At 39.4% G+C, this 15,121-nt stretch overlaps 2 protein-coding genes across 2 annotated transcripts; one reads left to right on the forward strand and one right to left on the reverse strand.

Annotated features, from left to right (window-relative positions):
- Positions 1-10,991, reverse strand: LOC109824648 (receptor-like kinase TMK4). Its single transcript, XM_020391282.1, has 2 exons — positions 8,502-10,991; positions 1-918 (listed from the first exon to the last, which is right to left on the reverse strand). The coding sequence occupies exons 1-2, from the start codon at positions 10,786-10,788 to the stop codon at positions 470-472; spliced, it is 2,736 nt and encodes a 911-aa protein (XP_020246871.1). The 5' UTR covers positions 10,789-10,991; the 3' UTR covers positions 1-469.
- On the forward strand, positions 12,153-14,222 carry LOC109823311. The gene has a single exon (XM_020389595.1). It carries the CDS (start codon positions 12,153-12,155, stop codon positions 14,220-14,222), a length of 2,070 nt encoding a protein of 689 aa, XP_020245184.1.

Consider the following 15,121-nt stretch of genomic DNA (forward strand, 5'->3'; position numbering starts at 1 on the left):
TGGCAAGAAACACAATCATGTACCACTGTAATTGCAGTCTTGCAGATCACCGAACAGTTTCAGTACAATAAATGAGCACTTGAGCAGCAAGAAAATGAATCAACTAGACACTACATCCTTCCCAGAGATAACCTCACAAAGGAATAGCTCAGTCAGGCTCTATCACGAATCAAAGGCAGAAACAATGCAACTCCCTTGTGGTCAAAACAAAACAAAAATAATCACTGAAATCATAACAGGTATCTATGTCAAATGATAAGAACAAACAATAGGTTTACGTGGTCATTTAATACAGGATGGTGTAGCGTATTCTGTCCCTGGGAAGCCTGTTGGAAACGGCAGTAGGATGCTCATCCTGCTGCGTCTTTGCTGCCTCCCAACTGTGTGCTGAAGGTTCATGTTAAAAGCATTCATTGGATAATGAATAGCTTTTCACTATAAAAGAACTGTTGAGGCCGTGATGAAGCTTCTAGTAGTGACTAGTGCTTGAACTTCCCTTATAGGTAGCAAACAAGCTTGAATCAGAATCAGACTGCCATTTCTCCAGCTCCGAGGCGAGGCTCATACTTGAATCTTCTTCATATTGGAAGCTGGAGGGTACCCACTGGTCCACTAAGGGGCTCAGTACTTGGACTGCATACCCCATAGTAGGCCTCTGATTTGCCTCACGGGCGGTGCAGTGACATGCAAGCTCTGATACTTGAAGAATGCTTTCATATGCTTTCTCATCGAGAACAAGGGAAGAATCCACGATTGTTAAAAACTTTTCCTTGTTAATTATACGCCTTCGGAAGGCCACGACTAGATGACTATCTTCCTCTGCAAGTGACTCATCAAGAACCTTCCTCCCAGTTATTATCTCCATCAAGATCACACCAAATGCATAAACATCAACCTTTGTTGACACCTTCCCAGTAACTGTACAAAAACGAGAAAGAAAGGCTTAAAGTTTGTCGTAAAATAAAGTTGGGTACACTTGCCAGTATATATATAGCCATAAATTACTTGTGATGAATAAGTTAAGCAAACAATGAAAAATGTGGGCGATAAATTATGTCCTTTTACAATGCTACCTTTTTCTGTGCATCTTTGTCGTGCCCTTACAGTTGATCCTCACTCCCATATGCATATCAAATACACAACAAAATGAATGTAGACTAGAAGATTAAACCGAGACTCATGCAGTGAGATCTTTTTCTTTTAAAGCCAAACTTTAAATACATAGTACGTGGGATTTGAACCAAGGTTGCTCCAATACCATCTTAGAGTATGTTTAGGAACTCACTTATTTTAGCTTATAAGTGTCTTTTTCCTCAGAGGGGTTCAAGACCATGTTTGGTAAAATTTACTTGTTTACTTATTTTCTCCTTATAAGTAGGAAAAAAAATAAGTTGGGATTTTCCAACTTATTTTTGTGGTCCTTATAAGGAAGTTTACTTATTGTTTGACAAAGGAGTAATTTTCCCTCACAAATTAGGTTTACTTATAAGGAGATCCACTTATAAGGTCGCATAAAATAAGGTTTGTTTTGATCAAAAAAAAAAAAAAAGGTTTGTCAAACATGGCCGTAAGGTCCACTCCACTACATCAGAACTCCGAAGTTGTAGAAAGGGTAGATAATTGTGATTTCAAACCCTAATGAAAACAATTTTCACACAATACATGCAGAAAAAATGAAAAAAAAATTCTGTTGCAGATTAAGTAGCTTTCTTACTGTCACATTTTATACCTTTCTTGTCTGTCACTACTACACCCTTAAGTTTCTCACATTTTTATCCGTCTGGAAATGACATGCCTTCTTAAGATTAAGGATAAAAAAGATCAAATATTGAAGCTCTCAGTGAACTTTTAGATGGGTTAGTTGAACTTCGCTAATTCTGATTCCAAATATAGTAGCATGTATTTATTTCCTAATCTTAGAAAAGAAATTTTCATTGTTTTATACAAGTGAAACATAAACTGTCAATTCTCTAGTTATTCAATAGGACTCTAGCTAGGCATATATTTATAATTTTTATTTAAAAATATTAATCATATAAATGAGGGTCATAGACATGGAGTTTGCAAGTTGTGGGCAAAACATAACTATATGCAAATCGAAGCTTATTGGGCAGCTAGGTGGCAAATGAAACCACAAGTATCTTAAAGATGATAACAAAATAAAAGATCTTAAAGGAAATAACTATTATACACAGCAACACTTATTGTTTGAATAGATTTGAAGAAATAGTAAGAATTATACTTCCATAATTATCAATGTAAAAGTCGAATCTGACATTGTTGTTAATAATGTCATATAAACAAAAAGATTTAACAGATAATATTTGTGGGAAGCACATCGCTAGACTCAATGACATAGTGAAAGCTTGAAACTGAAGATAATTTTCAGGCCTATCCGAAACATAGGGAGTTTTAGAAGAATTGCTTCAGTGCATGTGTCCTTGTTCGTTTCACACCCGTCTCCTGTGTCTGTTTCCATGCTCCTTAGAGGATAACTTTGAATTATTGATAATCTCCATAATCATGTGTTTTTGGATCTTCAAATGAAGAAGATGATTGGTAGAGGTTATGAGCGTGATGACATTTAGTGTCTTTATTGTGATCATCATACTAGTATGATGATCACCGCCATTGCATCCATATATCTCCTCCACACTGACTCTTAAAATTTTAATAATTGCTATAACTAAATATGTACCTAAGTTGACTGAATCTCGTGTGAACTATGAAAACATCATAAATCATATAGGTACATATAATGAGTAAACATTGTAGTTCCCCATTAGAAGTTGATCATACTGATTTTGGGTCCTATCGGAGTGGAAACAAAATCTGCAATGATCGTGGATGATTACTTTAGAATGACATGATTCATTTTAATAAAAGAGCAATATGAAATTCTCCCAATTTTTAAACAAGTTCATAGTTGATTCAAGAAATTATGAATCAACTTGGATAATATATTCCGTTAAATTTAACATATTCCATTAAACTTTGAGGTATGATAATGCGTTGGTATATATGCAAGATAGAAGATATCTTTGTTGTTCATCTCATGGTATTATTCATCAAACATCCTACGATCACACAATATAGCAAATATTGCTACAAAATGCAAGAATCGTCGTATACGATATTGCTTCACATCATACTTCATATGCATGTTTTAAAAAAAACTTTTGGGATAATGTTGTTTTCACTTCATGCTAATTGATTGTCTGTTATCTTTGCTTTCAACAGTCAAACATCCTTTTCTAATATGCTTAAAGAAAAGTAGTTATTTGATTTGCCACCAAAAGTATTTAGGTGTATGTATGTTGCTCTTGACTTGAAAATATGACGCGACCAATTAAATTTAAAGAGTCATTAAAATGTTATGGGTGTGAAGCCCTAGGTGTGAAGCCTATTCTTTGGGTGTGAAGCCTGTGGGCGTGAGGCCCTTCTTTATCCTAACCCTCCAATTATAATACCTCTCAATCATAACCCACTCCACAAACATCTTACTATTTATCCACTTAAAAAGAATCCCTGTGATCTAACTCAAGTAAAAATCCTAAGGAAAAAACCCTAATATTCCCAAAAGGGGTTTCCTTGTCATCGCCTTCTCGACGCCGTCCAGATTGTCCTACTTGTTGTCCTCCGTTACTAAATAATTTTCCAATGAAAACATTCTTGTTACTCCAAAGTCATGTTTTGATCGAAGCCCTCTGCCTATTTTTAAATTAGAGTCAAAAGATCCACGATTAACAATGATAAATCACCACTACCTCCTCCACAATTGTATGATTTCAATGCACTAAAATTTGATATTCTAGCTTATTTTTATGGATTTGATGGATTTGAGTAGCCCTATGATTTTGAAGTCTCGATTCTCAACATAGAAAATATATATTCGATATTTGATATATCAGAACTAGAAATGTATTTATATGTTGTTAGGCACAAGAGAGAAGTTAAAAAATGGTGATAAAGAAATTATTATCATTTAACTATTCATTTGTGGAGCCATATGAAAGCTCTTCTGAAAAGGAGGTACTCTATCCACCATCTAAAAGATATTTTTTCTCTTCAAAATGTGAGGCAAAGCCAACACAAAAGCCTCAACTCCGGTCCAATGTCGACCTTTTATCAAAACTTGAGCTCAATCCAAAGCCTGAGCCTGAGCCTGAACTTGAGCCGAATGTAGACAAACAAAACAAGATCAAAAAGTTAATCTAGAGCATGAGCTTGAACTCAAGCGAGAAGCGGAACCAGAGGAGAATTTTGATTTAGAGCCCAAGCCTAAACTGCAACCTAAAGGAGAGCAAGAACTTGAACTCAAACAGGAAATCGTGCAAATATTGATCTAAAACCTAAGCTCGAATTAAGTCCAGATCCTGAAATCAAGTCAAGACTAGAAGCCAGAGGTAAGATCAATATGCAGTACAAACTCCCAATCCACGTTAATCTAATTGTTGACTTTATTATCCCAGACCCTCCATTGCCAACTCAATATCGGGTCATACAACTCATCTTGAGGATCCTGCAATCCACAATGAAAATTTTTTCACCAGGTAAGTTAATCATTACACTCTCCCATTATAGAACGTGAGGTTGAATTTTCTCTAGTAAGGAGAGATTTGATGCAGGACGATCGTGTGTCGTTGACCAAAAGATTTTAGGATTTACTAAGATCTCTTTTATTTAAACATTATATGATGTAATCTATATTTTTAGGTAAGATTTTCTTAGAATTTTATTTTAGTATCATTTAGGATCTTTGAAATTTTACTTTGTTTGGGATTTTATTTTGTTTCCTTTTAGTCATGATTTGATTAGGATTTGATTTAATTTCTAGATTTAATTTTTCTCTGTAAATAAAGTTGTAATCCTCCATGAGGAATTAGACCTTGATTAATAAAAAAATTTGAGTTTGACAAATTTCTTTAGGCATGTGACTTGCTTGTTTAGCATGTGAAGTGTCATGAGTGGAAGCCCTAGGTGTGAAGCCTATTCTTCGAGTGTTAAGCCCATGAGTGTGAGGTCCTTTATCCTAACCCTCCCATTATAATACACCTCAATCAAAACTCACTTCACAAACATCTTACCATTTATCCACTCCTCAAAAGAATCCCCGTCATCCGACTCAAGCAAAAGTCCCACGGAAAAAACCTAATATGCCTAAAAGGGGGTACAGTTCACAATTGAACAATAGTATCCATTACTGTTCATGGGTGAACAGTACATCACTGTTGTTCATCGAGTGGCAGGACGTATTTACTGTTTATCACCTCCTCAACGCCATCCAAATTGTCCTGCTTGTTCTCCTCCATTGTCAAGTAATTTTCCAACGAACGTTCTCGTCAGTCTAAGTCATGTCCAGATTAAAGTTGTCTGCCCATTCCCCATCAGATGGTATTGTAGAAATTGAAAAGGTTATCAATGTTAGAATCCTAGTACTTGAAGCATATAGTATATGCAAATGTTAATATGTTTGAAACTACATCATCTTCTCTCTCTCTCTAAACCATCAGAAACCAAGCTCATGGTTGCTCATATGCCTACATGAGAGGTACATAATATGTGAATGTTACTTTCCCTGAAACTACATCATATTCTCTCTCAAAACCATCTGAAATCAAGCCCATGGATTTTCATATGCCTATACCCATTGCCCCTGACATTACAAACCGATACAACTTAAGGTGTATCAACATCCAAAGGAGAGATGAGGTAAAAAACATACCAATCTCACCAACTATTTCTTCTACTAAGGACCACGATTTTCCTACAACACTTCAGAAAAGTATCATGTCTCACACTCCCAAAAGTCATTTACAAATTTGTTTCTTTTCTCATTTGTCTTTATTCTATTTTTGCTTCTACTTTATCAAATGCATCCATTCTAAGACATTATGAGGCATTATGAGTGGATGGAAAAGTAATATGGACGAGGAGATGGTTCATTTGGGTCAAAATGAAACAACAGGAGAACTAATTCGCCCTTGAGAAGCATGTTGTTGTTGTTGGATAGATACATTGAAATTTCTTCTACCAAACAAGTTGAAAATTTCCAGCCTCTTGTGGTTGCCAAATGGTATATTCAAATCTCTGGTATTGATTACTTAAAGACATTCTTTTGTGTGACTCGGTTAAACTTTTGTTGGGATTATCTTATCAGTAGCAATAGTAAAAACTAACCTTTAGATCTGTTAGATATTAAGAATACATTCGCTCATGGTGATCTTCAGAAAAAGGTTTACATAACTCAACCGCCGAGTTATGAGATTCAAGGGAAATTTCATAAAGTTTGTCAGCTCAAGAATGCTACATATGGTTTAAAGCAGTCTTCACAAGCATGGCTTCGACTAGTTCAATATTGTTCTTGCTTAATATGGCTTAAAGAGGAGTGTTTCCATTCACTCTTTATCTCTGTGTGGTGCTCTTTATGGTATTTTCAATCTTGTTATGTACTTACCACCTACTTTTATCATTGGTTATGATCAGGGTATTATTGCTTTGAATCAAACTTGAACACTCATTTTAATACGAAGAGTCTTGGTATTTTTGAGGTGTTTTCTGGGAATTGAGATCACATGGTGTAACGCCCCGCCCCGGAATCCCAGAGTCGGTACGCTATTAGATCTGATGGACTGACCTCACAAACCACCACATGTCTTTTCAGCACGTTTTGTCCTCACTCACACGCTCCCTGGAAAACTTCCCAGGGGGTCACCCATCCTAGAATTTCTCCAGGCCAAGCACGCTTAACTTTGGAGTTTCTAAGAGTTGGGTTCCCGAAAAGAAGATGCATCTTGATGGTATGAGTATTCCAATCAAATCTATCAATACTAATCACATCACCCTCTCAAGGGTTGGGGTATTACACATGGTCATCTAAAGATCTTTCTATTGCTGACTTACTGGCTAAGACAACTATGCTTAAGTTGAGGGCTACTTATACCAAGATGGAACTTACTACTCATTCTTATTGTGAGTTGGAGAATGTTCTGATTAATCCTGGAGGATATCATAGATTTTGGGAAGCTTTTTTATTTGCTAGTAACTTGTTCTAATATCACATATACTGTTAACCTTGTACATAGATATATATGCAAACCATACATCAATATTATTAGACTGAAGTCTATCATGTGCTTCAAAAGGGGCTCTGAACATGGGTTTCTTGTCGTCCCTCATTTCCCTGTTGATGTTGTTGGTTATTTCAATACTAAATGGACAGATGGTCCTCTTAGTCGCGGTTCTAGTAGTGACTACTGCACTTGCGATAAAGGAAATCTTGGGAGTTGGGACATTGAAATAAGACACAGTACACGGTCAAATGCTAAGATAAATATCATGCTAGGACTCATACTATTTACGAGAAAAATATGGGTTAAGTAAGCCTCTTCTTTCTGAGATGGGTGTGCTTCTATGTTGACTTATGGATATGCATTCTGATAGTCAAATTGCAATCTATGTTGCTATCAATCCGGGTTTTTCATGAGAGACACAAACATATAGAGCATTATTGTTGTGTTTGCGTAAGTGCCTAGGCACGAGGCGTTATGTCTGATGCTCAAAAGCGCTCAACACTTTATAAGCACTGGTAAGCAGTAAATCTAGGTTGTTGCAGACTTGCAGTATGTTTGTCTCTCAGCAAGTATACTAATTATTTGACACTTATGTAGGAAATTTCAGTTAAAGCCCAAGCAGGGGATGTGAACCAGGGAAAGCCTAACTAATATTCTTCAACTGAATTTGTCCTGCTTTTGAATGTAGGATAAATCCTATCAATGCATTTGCTATATTTAAAGCTGCTTGAAATTAATTGGGTCCGAGACACTACCTAGAAATATCCATACAGACTTATATATGGTTGAGCCCAACCCACACGGCATGTAACAAATATCAATCAGCAGAACCATGAGACACCAAAGAAATTCAATATGTGGTATATTCAGCTGAACAAGTTGTCAAATGGATTCACTATACCAGATTCACTTTAAATTAATTGGACCAATGACAAAATTGAATGGATTCATTACAGAAGATTCACTAAGTCTCCAGGTTGCCTGAGCCAAAACTGCTGTGAACTACTGCAAATTCTGATATCTAAGTTTCTAAGCATCCATCTTAGTGAATTTGTAGATACCCTCCTTCAGTAGGAAGAAGATAAGTTAAAGTGAATTAAGATTCAACTCCGTTTTTAACCTTAAAATCACTTTTTTGTAATCTTTCAATACCTTTCAAGTGAATGAATTTTCAATTTTCCATAAAGCACCACCTTTTATCATGAAATGAAAATGAAATTGGTGCAACCATGATAAATGAACCTAGCTGCAGAACATTCCTTGACTTTGAGCTTTTAAAGACTAAGAACGATATGGCGTTTTAACACTGAGAAGTGGGTTCATTGGGTGTCTACAGCAGTATTGTCTGACATATTCTTTTCAAAATGAAATGAAAAGAATTGCAGGTGTTTTTATCAGTGTTAAAAAGCAAAGAGTTAAAGTACTTACGAGCATACTCTGGAGCAAGATAACCGAATGTCCCAGCTAACCGAGTCATAACAGACTTTTCAGTGTCAGCAAGCTTGACCAACCCAAAATCAGATACTTTGGCTCTCAAATCCTTGCCCAGGAGTATGTTGGAAGGTTTCAGATCCCTGTGGATGAAACTCTCCTGTGCCAAGCTATGCAAATACTCTATCCCTCTAGCCACATCCAATGCTATTACGAGCCGCTGCCTCCAATTAAGAGCACAGTACTTGCCACAATCTCGGTCAAACAAGTGCTGCCCCAGTGTTCCTTCTGGCATATATTCATATACCAAAAGTTTTTCATTGTTATCTCTGCAGTACCCAAGAAAGCTCACCAGATGCCTATGGCGGGTCTTCTGAAGAACATGAACCTCAGCTTCAAACTCTGCAACCCCAGTTTTTTTACCCATCGATTCAGACTCACTCCTCTTAACTGCAATCTCAGTCCCATTAAGTTCACCTTTGTAGACCACACCGAATCCTCCCTGGCCTATAATGTTGGCCTCATTGAAATTGTCTGTAGCCTTGCGTATATCCTCAATAGGAATCGTACTTAGTACATCCTCACCACTGCCTTGGCTGAAAAGCTCATTCCGAGCTCCAGTGTTATTCCCATACCCATTTATGATTCCGATCTTAAGCTGGGTATCAGGAAGCTCCTTTGGCGGTCCAGCCCTTATGATCGGTTTGAATGGAGTGTTTTTCTTCCTACATTGAAGATAGTAAATAAGACCGCCCAAACATCCGACAATAACCACAACAACAATAACTATTCCCACAATGAGGCCAGATGAAGATCTGGATTTACCAGCAGACCCATCTCCAGAAGGAGACGATTTAGACCCACTCCCAACAGACTGCAGCGAACCAGGAGGTCCTGCGGTTCCAGGACTAGGTTCGGTTCCAATTCGAGGATTGCCCGATAGCTTCAGCGTCACAGATTTATCAAACCCAGGTACCTTTCCCCAGAGATCGTTGTTGGAAGCATCAAGAAGCTGTAAACTCTTTAGCCCCGTCAAAGAATCAGGAATAGGACCAGTCAGGTTGTTGTTGCTGAGTAAAAGCTTATTGAGCGAGGTGAGGTTGGCAATGTCGGGGGAGATGGTACCAACAAAATGCTGGTTAGCGAAATTGAGGACCAAGATCTCATTCCCCTGGGTATCACAGACGACGCCAGTCCAGGGCCCTGCACAGGGGTTGTTCCCTTTCCAACTTCTTGCCAGCGTGTCCGGATACCCAAAACCTGCAGCCACCGAGAGCAGCACGTTCACCCTCGAGTCACAGGGTGTCCCGGCCATGTCAGTGCAGAAGTTGTTACCCTTACTAACATCAGCATTGACGCCGCCAGGAAAAGCAGGAAAGGGGCCTTGGAAATTGTTGTTGGAGAGGGAAGCATTCTGCAGCGAGTGGGAGGACGTAAGCGAAGGGGGAACCACGCCGGTGAGCTGGTTGTCTCTCACATTGAAAGAGGAGAGCGAGGTAAGGTTGGAGACGTCAGGAATAGGCCCAGAGAAGCTATTAGACTGCAACCACAACAGCGACAGCTGATTCATGCCTCCAATAACGTCGATCCTCCCAGTGAGCTTCTCGCCAGACTGCTGGTTGTTGAGCCAGAGATTCTTGATGCTGGATCCGGTGAAAGAGAGTGGGATTCCTCCAGTCAAGTTGTTGTAACTAAGTCGGAGATCCTCGAGACCGGAGAGGACGCCAAAGAAATCGGGTATAGTCCCGGAGATGCTGGCATTGGAGGCAGAGAATTCGCGGAGGCTATCGGATTTGGAGAGGTCGTCGGGGATGGACCAGGGGGAGAAGGGGTTGTCATCCAAGGTGACTTCTTGAAGGCTGGTGAGGCCAGAGAAGAAGTCAGGAGGGAGGGAGCTGAAGGCGTTGGTATCGAGGTGGAGCTTCTGGAGGGAGCCCAAGTTGGAGAAGGAGGGAAGAAGGCCTGAGATCTGATTCCTCTGGAGGTTCACAGTCTGGAGAGAGCCGAGTTTGTTGATGGAGTCGGGTAGGTTACCGGATAGGGATTTCTGCGCAAGGTTGAGGGCGGTTACTTGGCCCCCTTGGCAAGCGATGCCGCTCCACTTGCAGAAATCGGTTCCAGACTTCCAGTCGGAGGGGACGTTGGTTAGGGATTTGGCCAGATCCGACATAACGTCGCCGTCTTTGGCAATTGCCGGGGAGATAATCAGCAGAAAAACAAAAGCGAATGGGTGAAAAGGGAAATGTTTTCTTTTCTCCTCCTCCTCCTCCTCCTCCTTCCCCATTGGGAATGAAAAATCAAATCCAATGGGAAAGGGTAAGGGAGAAGCCAGAGCAAGAAACGGAGACAGACACAGATTGAGAAGAAAGAGAGAAAAGGAAGGGAAAAGAGCCGAAATGGGAGGGGAAGAAGGACAGACAGACACAGATTGAGAAAAAGAAAAGATTTCACATGGCCATTTTGTCGGAGTAGCAGAACAGCCTGGTTACATTTCCATTCAGATTTGGGTTGGCACGAACTAAAGCAAAACCACAGCCATGCAGTTAGGACAAATTTTCAAAACCACCCCTTTTTGGATTTTATTTGCAAAAAACGACCTCTTTTGAAAATAATTACAAAAACCGATCTGTTTTCAGCCCAGAGCTGAAAACAGGTCGGTTTTTCTAAAAAAAATTCCGAAACATCACGGGAGTTCAACTCCCGTGAAGTTTATCGAGAAATTAAACTTCACGGGAGTTGAACTCCCGTGAAGTTTAATTCTGCTTAAAACTCCACGGGAGTTCAACTCCCGTGGAGTTACAGTCCAACATTCCCAGAGAGTCGATCTCTGGGAATTTTGGACTGCAACTTCACGGGAGTCGACTCTCTGGGAATGTTGGACTGTAACTCCACGGGAGTTGAACTCCCGTGGAGTTTTGGCTCCCCCTATAAAAGCCGGAGCTTAGATCTCAGTCAAATGATCCAAAAAAAGGTAAATTCTTCCTAAAAAAACTATACTCTCTAATTTTTGTATACTCTCACTATTTGATTGTGATTATATGTAAAAATCTAGATTTTAGAATTTAATTATGAATTATTTACGAATTTTGTGAAGAATTGTGAAAATTAGAGGGGAAATTATCAATAAATGTGAAAATTAGTGTGGAAATTATCAATAAATGTGAAAATTAGAGGGGAAATTATCAAAGGGGAAATTATCAATAATTTTGTGAAATTTGTGAAAAATTAGTGTGGAAATTATCAATAATTTTGTAAAATTAGAGGGGAAATTATCAATAATTTCGAAAATTATTGTATTAAGAGTTACTACCTAAATGTAAAAATTAGTAACAATCAATATTTATTTGGCTTTTCGTGTAATATTGATCTTGAATTTTTCACTTTTCAGAGGTAACGATGAACGATCGAATTTTAATTCTCTGTTCTTATGATGGGAAGATTAATTACCTCAAAAATAATATGCCCGTTTATGAAGAAGGCACGACGAGACCGTTGTTCATAACAAAATCGTGTACTTTCGATGAGTTGGTTAATGAATTACACAAACTTACATTAACTAACTCACGTGAGTATCACCTCAGTGTGGTTTGCAATTATCCTGTTGTAGGGAACAGAACAAGTGGCATTCAAATATCAAGTGACTACGATATGGGTCTCATTCATGTCTTATACGACGAGAAGCGTTTGGTCGAATTGTTCATTGAAAAACATCAGAGAGATTTGGGCAAATCGTTGAACTACGAAGGAATGTATTCCCACATGTTGGAGGATCCTGAAGTTGATTCTGTAGGCTTTTTATCTCCTCAACAAGATGAATGTTGGACACAATCACAATACATGAGCGGTCCTTCGTTCGTGGGCACTTCGCATGCTTTCGATACTAACATGGGAATTCAAGAAGATAATGCAAGTGTTGAATCCGAGAATGATGATGAAGAGGAGGGATTACAAATTAATAGCATGACATTGATAGATCGTGATGGCGGGGGAAACCAACACATCGACGGGGCATATGTTAATAATGAGTATGTCGGTTTAGAGGATCCGCCGCCCGATGAACTTCAAGGAGATGAATGGATTGATAACTCCGCGATGGAAAGTGTTCCTATTGGCACTAATAGCGGTGTTGATACACAGGCCGAGGACTTCTCATTCAAAAAGGGAGATCTTTACGAGAGTAAGGAGAAATTGATCCATGCTATTTGCACGTACTCCATTGCAAAAAATGTGAAGTTCAGGCTAACGAAAAATAATACTACAAGTTATAATGTGGTTTGTTTCTATCGCAAAGATGACGATGTCGAAGATAATAGTGGACACCACGACGGCAATGTGAGGTGTCCGTGGAAGCTTAATTCACGCTCGGGTGCAAGAGTAGGTGGGCAATTCAAAATCACGGCATACAATGGACTCCATACTTGTAGCAATCCTCGATTAGAGATGAATAACAAGAATGCGTCCTCTTATTTTATATATCGATTGATTTTACCTCATCTGAGGGAGGATCTTGATCTAAGGCCGAAAGATATTCGTCTTTTAGTGCATAAAGCCACCAACTTGGATGTATCATATCACAAGTGTTGGAATACTAGGAGGAAGGCGATGATAAAAATATTCGGGGATTGGGATAATTCGTATGAGATCTTACCTCATTATCTTGAAGCACTCAAAAGAGAAAATCCGGGGACTGTCTACGAAGTATCTTCGGACCCCGTTGATGGCGGAGAACGCCGGTTCACAGGTGTATTTTGGGCATTTGGGCCCTGTATTGAGGGGTTTCGATATTGCCGTCCTCTTCTTAGCATTGACGGAACTCACTTATATGGTAAATACAAAGGCGTTTTGCTTGTTGCAACCGGAGTTGATGCGGATGGCGGGTTATTTCCTTTAGCATTCGCAGTGGTTGATGTTGAAAACACAGAGAATTGGGCTTGGTTTTTTGCATGCATTAGATATCATATCCCTAGTGTGGGGACGCGGCCGATTACATTCATATCCGATAGGATGAAAGGAATTCCAAGAGCACTCCAACGACATTTCCCGCCACCACATGCACATCGCTATTGCTTGCGACATATTAGAGACAACTTCAAGAAGAAGTATGGAAACGCTCAGGTTCAAGACTTACTTTGGCAAGCCGGTTGTGCAACAGAAAAATATGTTTATGAACAAATACGAGAGAGGATCAAGTTCACTTCACGAGCTGCACATGATTGGATCGAAACTAGTTTGGGTCCAAACAATGTTGATAAGTGGGATTTATGTGAGGATGGCGACAAACGGTTCTGTATGATGACTACGAACGCGCCTGAGAGCTTCAATGGCGTGCTCAGGGGAGCACGCGGCATGCCAATACAGGCACTAGTTGCTAAAACTTTTTACAGGCTTAATAAATTCTTTCTTCGACGTCGAGAACTTGGTGAAAATATGCGCTCAGAGCTAACACCGAAGGTTGATGAAATGCTAGCGGCTCGGATTGTACAAGCTCGGTCCTTTCAGGTTGTACGATACAGTTTTAATGAATGGGAGGTGCTCAAGGGAATAACCCATAGAGAAAATCGCTCTTACAAAGTCAATATGTTGGTGGATCACACTTGTACGTGTACTTGCAATGTACCGCAACTACAATGGATTCCTTATTCACATGTTGTAGCAGCTTGCTCCGACCTACAGGGAGGCTGGGTCGGCGTCGGCGTCGGCGGTCGAAGGCTGGTGTAAAACCCCGAAATTTTATAATGAAATTGTGTGAATAAACAGTAATAAATCTTTCGGTTGTGAAAAATAACCATATATATATATGATGTACATATTTATCAGTGTTTGGGAACCCATCAGGTGTATATAAGTGAGAAAAATCGAGTGTTATGGCCAGCAGGTGAAATGCCTAGCAGCAGGCATTTTGTGCTGCGCGGTCGACCGACGCGGTCGACCGTGGCGGTCGACCGCATCGGTCGACCGAACAGCAATTAGAGGGTTTTCTCAGGTTCGGGTTCAAACGGGTTTCGGGTCAGGTTTGTGAGTTGGTATATTAACTATTTTGCCCGAGAGAGCCTCTCTCAGACCTGAGATCCAAAACCCTAACCCCCTTTCTCTCCCCTCTCAAAACCCTAGCTGGATCTGGTGATTTTTGGGAAGTTGAAGGAGTTGCAGTGGGAGTTTGCAGGTCAGATCGAAGGAGGATCATATTCAGGGCATTTGTCAGCACCTAAGGCACCCCTATTTTCTATGGTTTTATTTCGATTTTTCATGAGTTTTTGAAGAGCCCAAAAGGTATTTTCGTATAAAAATGAGTTCTTTACAACATGGATTGCAAGAATCGATATTTCAGTTTATGAAAGTTCACCAACGTTTTGTCTAATGAAGATCTAGATCTGAGATTTCTTAAACAAGAGTTTAATCATGTTTTACTGTCATTAAAACGTTCTAATTTGCTTCTCATGTATTTTGAAATATTAGGAATGTGGATTTCATGCTTGAGATTTGTTGTTTTTCTTGTAGAACTTTAGAACACTTGTTATCGTAGAAGTTTTTTTTAAAAACTTTGTTTCAGGTTTTGCGTTGACAGAAACCCAGATTGGGTTTCTGTCCGCTTGGCGGTCGACCGGTGCGGTCGACCG

This window comes from Asparagus officinalis, chromosome 9 (assembly GCF_001876935.1).
Source record: "Asparagus officinalis chromosome 9, Aspof.V1, whole genome shotgun sequence".
Lineage (NCBI taxonomy): Eukaryota > Viridiplantae > Streptophyta > Magnoliopsida > Asparagales > Asparagaceae > Asparagus > Asparagus officinalis.